The sequence below is a fragment of the Manduca sexta genome, unplaced genomic scaffold (assembly GCF_014839805.1).
Source record: "Manduca sexta isolate Smith_Timp_Sample1 unplaced genomic scaffold, JHU_Msex_v1.0 HiC_scaffold_1077, whole genome shotgun sequence".
Taxonomy (NCBI): Eukaryota; Metazoa; Arthropoda; class Insecta; order Lepidoptera; family Sphingidae; genus Manduca; species Manduca sexta.
This window is the reverse complement of record NW_023591906.1, coordinates 21461-28159: the sequence shown is the minus strand read 5'-3', so window position 1 is coordinate 28159 and position 6699 is coordinate 21461. Positions and strand designations below refer to the sequence as shown.

Below are 6699 nucleotides of genomic sequence, written 5' to 3'. Positions count from 1 at the left end.
TTCTGATAATTACATTAAAAACACATTGTCATTGGTAAAATTAAACATAAGATAGTATCAGCTAACGGACTTTCCGAACATCCATTTACTTTAAAACAATGATTAGAACAATTTATCATAATCCTTCTGATAACTTTATAATTATTATATCATTGCTAAATATTTTTTTGTAATTACGTAATTAAATATGAAATTAGATTATATTTATACAGGAATTAGATCATCAAGTGCTTACGCACTGGTGCTTAGCGACATCCGTAGAATAGACGCCGATTCTTGAAAATTGAAAGCAAATATGAGCTAAAGTCGTTGCACCATCGGACGTTAGATATGGTTGCGCTATTAAGGTACAAAGTTAGTTGCACCAGCCCAGCCATTATCATCAGCCACATAAAGTCCACTGTTGAACATAGGCCTCTACCAATCATTACCAGACGAATCTAACGAAAGCGGCTAGCATCTAGCGTGTTCGTGGGGCCTTTATCAAGTCGTCTGTCCAATTAGCAGGTGGACGGCCAACGATACGCTGTTCCATAGTCAACGTGTGTATATTTAGTTTTGAACAGGTTAATATTATGTCTACAGGCGAAGGATAATATCTTTCCTCATTCGATACTCTATCTGGAACTTACTTGCCATCACAGGCAGTAGGATCATTTTTCCATGCCCAAAAAATGATGAAAAATTCATTACATTATCATCAGCATCGTACCTTTAAATTACAAACTTAATAACGTTACAAAATACATTTAAAATCAGGGACCCAATCGGAATATCACATATCAACAACAATGACATAACAAACCTACATTTCAATGATAACGCAGCAGAACCAAAACAATATCTGATAACATCGCGCCTTATCAGTAACCATTTGAGAACGGTGAGGGAAACACGCGCTTCAAACATTCAGAAACACTTTACAGCACAATTGATAATCGTGTGTACGTAAAATGACATAATTTAAAGTGATAATTTTTCAATGTGTTCAAACGAAGAGGTCTACGAAAATATTAAGATGTTGTAGTTGTTTTGGACTACGATCAAATGTTTGTACAGTCCACGAAGTTATACGAAGCAAAATAAAACACAGAGATAGTTATTGGAGTAAAATACAGAAGGGAAAAACAGCAAACCTCAGAACATCTGAACTCAACTACAGGTGAAGACTTCATAGAATACAAACAAAGCTGGGATCCAAATCCAAACAAAAATGGACCAAATAGACTTCACAGACAAAGTGGCTATAGTGACTGGAGCCAGTTCCGGAATAGGAACGGAGACAGCCGTTATCCTAGCATCGTATGGAGCTCAACTGACTTTAGTGGGACGAGATGAGACCAGACTGGTAAAGACTGCACAGAGATGCGTCGCACAAAACCGATTGGTGCCACTATGGTTGGTGTTAGACCTCACCCACCCTGGAAGCTGCGAGACAGTGATCAATAAGACAGTAGAAATGTTCGGAAAGATTGATGTCCTTATAAACTGTGCAGGGAAGATTCTCCTGTCATCCCTTCACGATAATTCAATGGAGGCATTCGATGAAATCATGAACATAAACTTCCGAGTACCGTACTATTTATCCCAATTGGCATTACCACATCTGATTAAGACGAAAGGGAACATAATAAACATAGGTTCTTCGATGTCCAAGCGATTCAAACCTGGATTCCTTTCGTATATCATTTCGAAGTCGGCTTTGGAGACGTTGACCAAGCACGCGGCGCCAGAATTGGTATCAGAAGGGGTCAGGATCAACACGATAAGCCCAGGAACTACCAGAACGAACATCCTAGCCAATTTCAACTCTCAAAATATGTACCAACAATTGACGTACGAAGATATATCTCAGGATATACCCAGTGGTCAAATTCTGGAACCGAAAGAGGTCGCTATGTTAATTTGTTTGACGGCGAGCAGTGTTTTTTCCAGTGTTAATGGTTCAGAATTATTGTTAGACGGTGGTGAATGTATGGCGTAGTTTTAGACTTTAATATAATTGTTCTTAATTATATTTTAATGGGACTTGCATTAAATGTAAATAATAATGTGTCATTTTGGTTTAATCTAATTTTCGAGATAAATGTGCGATTTTGCTTTAAGAGTATTTAGATATGAATGGCTTAATAGTATTATTTTAAAACTACACAAGGTTGTGAAATATCGCGTAAATGATCGATTAATATTTCTTTTAAATTCCGTTTCAATAATGTTTTTTTTATTGGTTTAAATGACGAGACGAGCTTACCGTTCGCCTGGTGGTAAGTGATACGACCGCCTACGAACAGTAGAAACACCATCAATCACATTTCAACACTTTGAATTACGAAGTATTGTTTGGTATTCCACTACGCTCGCCATCCTGAGATATGCGATGTTACGTCTCATTACGTCCAGTAGTTACACTGGTTACAATTTCCTACCACCAGCAAATGTTTTGCAACTACAATTTTGTTAATTATTTTATATAACTTATATAACTGTCATTGCGTAATTATAAAAAAAAATACCAAAATATGTCTTTTTATAGGAAACAAATTCATTTCACTAAAAAATGATTCTATTTATTTTTATAAATATTTATCTTATTAATAAATAAATACGATATTTTGTGAAAATGTTTGGATGTTTGTCGAAAGTGAACTCCAAAACAGCTGAACGGAATGGAATGAAATTTGGCACATGAATCAACCATGTCCGGGATTAACGCATAGGTTACTTTTTTACTTGATAATTTTGCTCCTGTGAGAAATTATGGACTTTTTAACTTTTTTCCTTCATATGTGGCGTTGGTGCTATTAGTGTCTAGTGATTTGGGGACTTTTAGAATAGGAAAGGTTTTCACGCGGTCGAAGCCGCGAGTTACACCTAAACCATAAATTGTCACCAAGTTGTTGATGGTAGATATTTCATATCCGCCCGGATAGCGACCACCGTACACAAGGTGTTAAAATCCGCCATAGTGGCCTATGTAAGTGCTTCTCGTTCCGCGATCAGCCTGTGTATACACGGTTCCAACAGGCCGGCATAATTATGTCGACTGTCGAGGGGTAAAAAAATAGAATCAACGAGGAAATAAGTCGCTTTAATAAGTAAAAAATTTTACCTACGATAACAATTCTTGATAGTTTCAAAATTATGAAAACTATAAACCTACATAACCAACAAATAATTTCAGAGATTTTGCACAGACTGTTGTGTTTTTTTGTATCATTTAGATTCAAGGCACGTGCAGACACAGTTGTAAATGTAACATGTGTCATTGTTAACATGTGATAGGGGAAGCTGATTGTATTGCTTATCTCTTATCAGCGTAATGACAATGATAATAAGACTGCATGCAGTGTGCAGAGTAGATGCGTCATTGAAATGGTAATCTGGGAATTGTGAAAGCTTTTCTCTATCCATGGGAAAATAGCTTCTATACTACATAAAATTCGAGAAGTGCGACTTGAATTCGCGCACCAATAGTTCCGTACAAACCAACCTTTTTGTTATCACAATACATATTCACGGTTTCAAGATTTTTTTCCTTTACATATAGTGTAAGGTATTGTTTCTTATCAAATTTCATGTTTCTAGGTCAACGGGAAGTGCACTATAGGTTTTGATGCTCTCGTGCATAATATTCGGATATACGCGATAGAAACGGTCATGTCTTTTGATCGGTTTTACTTAAAGTTTGATTTTTTCACAGCTGAAAGACTACAAATCCAGGTACTCGTATTGGATAAAAATTTCAACTTGACACCTACCGGTTCCTGAGGAAGTGTCTAGACTGATAAACAGAGGGACAACAAAGTGCTCCTATAAGGGTTCCTTTTGACAGAATCCTAAATATCTTCAATCGTAGAGACAGTTTGCTGTTGTTTTTCGTATGGCAATTTAGATATCCGCAACCCTAATCCCTAATCCTTGCCAGGGCTGATAGTGCTTCCTTGATTATCTGGTATGCAATATGGGTAAAGATCCATTTGGTAGTTTGCCGACCGGCTGTTAAAAAACCTAATTGTTCGGCAAGCCGCCTGCTTGAGTTAGCCAGTGTATCTCCACTGTCCAGTGAGATAAAACAGCGTGTAACTTTACCCTTATTGGACTGGAGTCTAAGGCATCGCGCAGACACTGTCTATCTATGCCGAAAAGACACTATGAGAGCTGCGACAGTCAATTTCATAGGAGTTTGGTTCGAGAACAATTTGACAGTGTGCGCGACGCCTTACTGCTATTAAAATAAAAATCATTCTTAATCCGTTGGCATTACTCACATAATTACGTGCAATTCTTCGCATGATTGTCGCGCAAAACGAGCGGCACTTACCTGAAACAACAAGATAATGCGGCTTTAGAATATAAATTAATTGTGCAGTGAATGAGTCATGAATAAACGTTTACACGTGACTAGTTATTGCGCGCGGCTTCTGCGGAGTGTTTGGTTTGTAATAGATTTAAACAAAGTATGGACCATATCCTCTCTTGGAGTTCAAACTTACTCAGTCGCACTTATCCTTTGGGAACATAAAATTTACCGGTACAACTATCCTACATAATTGCATGCTCTCTGATTTCAATCGGGCCGGCATAATACTACTGGCGATGGACCACCTCTAGTCAATAAACGCTCTACCTACACCAACAGATGCAGCGGATTCCCTTATCGTATAAAAAACTCTAACCACACGGCTACGCACACGAAAACATATAGGTATTATAAATGCAATTAAAAATCGAACCTGCGAACAAAACCGAGAACCCAACACCGCAACATTCAATAAGTCAGAGCTCTATTTATAATGAATTAGAACGGGTGAAAATAATTACGACGACGGAGTAACGGCCCGCTCGCACATCACAGGTTGACGTGACAATGTAATTAAATATACCGGGCCGTTTAGAATTAACGGGGTGCGAGTCAGGAGAGGCGGCGGGAGCGATAAGCGGTAGTGAGAGCGGTTTTTTTTTACCTTACTACGTTTGTTAGCCTGGCCGGCTTATACAAACACATCGGAATTTCGGGTGAGTGATTTAGGCACTCGAAAGTCTTAAAGATTAAGTGGTCATGCTGAGGGCGACTAACGTGTCACGAACCTCAGGACGATCACTGGCAGAGGATGAGACATCAACGATTATGGGTGTTCGCAAGGACAGCGGTTTAATGTTTAGTACCGTGTATAAAATACAGTGTTAGGTATATAAAGATCATGCTATATCAATGAAGGGTCAAGCAGATATAGCACTACCGCGACAAAAGTTTGCCTTGCTCTATCCTATAACACTGTATAAATTACACAAAATTATGTTTAAAAAAATCGCGTTGTGCCATTATTTCTGAACTGTGGCAGGTTTTTTCTACGTAAAAGTATATCGTGAATCTGTATAGATAAGTGCCGTATAATCCGTACAATATTAAGCAACGTTTGTAAAAAAAGAAATCTTGTTGAACAAGAAAACTACCTTCTGATCCAACATTAACAAACCCTCCATCTCTGCTACGCTTCAAGATTATCCTATAGCGATTTAAAATTTACCCAAACCCGCTACCGCTTATACCTTACGCCTCAAAATTAAAGACCAAACATTCCGTCGCCGTTTAATTGGCACAGGGGAAATATCGCCGGAGCTTATTTAAACTCTATTGTTCTCGCGCGGGCGGGTGTCGACCGACACGCTTGTTATATTAATCGCTACAGTTTGTCATTCGGGCGGCGTTGCGAAATCGACTCGCTAATCTTTAAACTAATATTAAATACAAAAGTAACTACACGGCTACACCACCAAACGAAATTTTATGAAACCATATTCCATGTGGGCGAAGCCGCGAGCAAAAACTAAGCACAATTTAATTTACGAATTATCATGTTTTTTTTTTTATTAATAAACTTACATTAAGCTTTATAAATTCATGATGACACAAAGGAGTTTTGTAGGGAGACAATTTTAGTAACACATTTTTTGACTTTGACAAAGCAATGACAAAATTCTTCTATACGAAATCTCCACCAACCAACGTAATATTTCATTACCCTGACCTTACAGCCTTACCACAACCCCCCACAATACACACCGAATGCACGCCCATGCACGGGGGAACATTATGCCGCGACTCTAGGCACATAGTGTAATGTGTATACTTCTTGGTTGCCAAATACACATTGAGGCCTATAAGGGTTCGCGAACATCTCTCCCTTCCAAACATCCTAACAGAGCTCCTCCTCCTTCCTCTTCTCTTCCTTCCCTCTATCCTCTCCCTTCTTCCTCCCGGGCCGCGTGACCGAATAGCTACGGGTCGCCAGCGTACCGTCCGCTGGCACCCTCAGTGATAGCGGTTGGGCCCACCAAATCTTCATTGGGACTGCCGTGGTTGCTAAGCCGGGGGATCGCTTGTACACCGTTAGCAGGGTACCTCCGGTGAACACCGCGGCAGTTCCAAAAAAAAACCCACAATACATCACGCACAATCACCACCGTGATCTATTTGGCGCCACGCGACATGATGACGTCATTCGTAGGTGATGACTGCCATATCACTCATCTCCAAATACTAAACACAAAACGATGTGGTCGACAGCGTACAACATCGGTATTAAACAAATGGCGATCACAAATCACGAGCGGGACGACGTCGCGTCGCAATAAAATAGACAACGTCAAAACGGTCGCAGTACAAATTATAATGGCGGCCGCTAAATAACTCCGACA

General features: G+C 39.3%; 1 protein-coding gene across 1 annotated transcript; it reads left to right on the top strand.

Moving 5' to 3' along the window:
* Positions 1–1019: 1019 nt before the first annotated feature.
* Positions 1020–2125, top strand: LOC115455101 (uncharacterized oxidoreductase SSP0419-like). Its single transcript, XM_030183788.2, has one exon. It carries the CDS (start codon positions 1214–1216, stop codon positions 1982–1984), a length of 771 nt encoding a protein of 256 aa, XP_030039648.2. The 5' UTR covers positions 1020–1213; the 3' UTR covers positions 1985–2125.
* Positions 2126–6699: the final 4574 nt, after the last annotated feature.

Coding starts and splice junctions, on each gene's coding strand:
- LOC115455101 (XM_030183788.2), top strand. CDS start 1,214: ATGGACCAAATAGACTTCACAGACAAAGTGGCTATAGTGACTGGAGCC.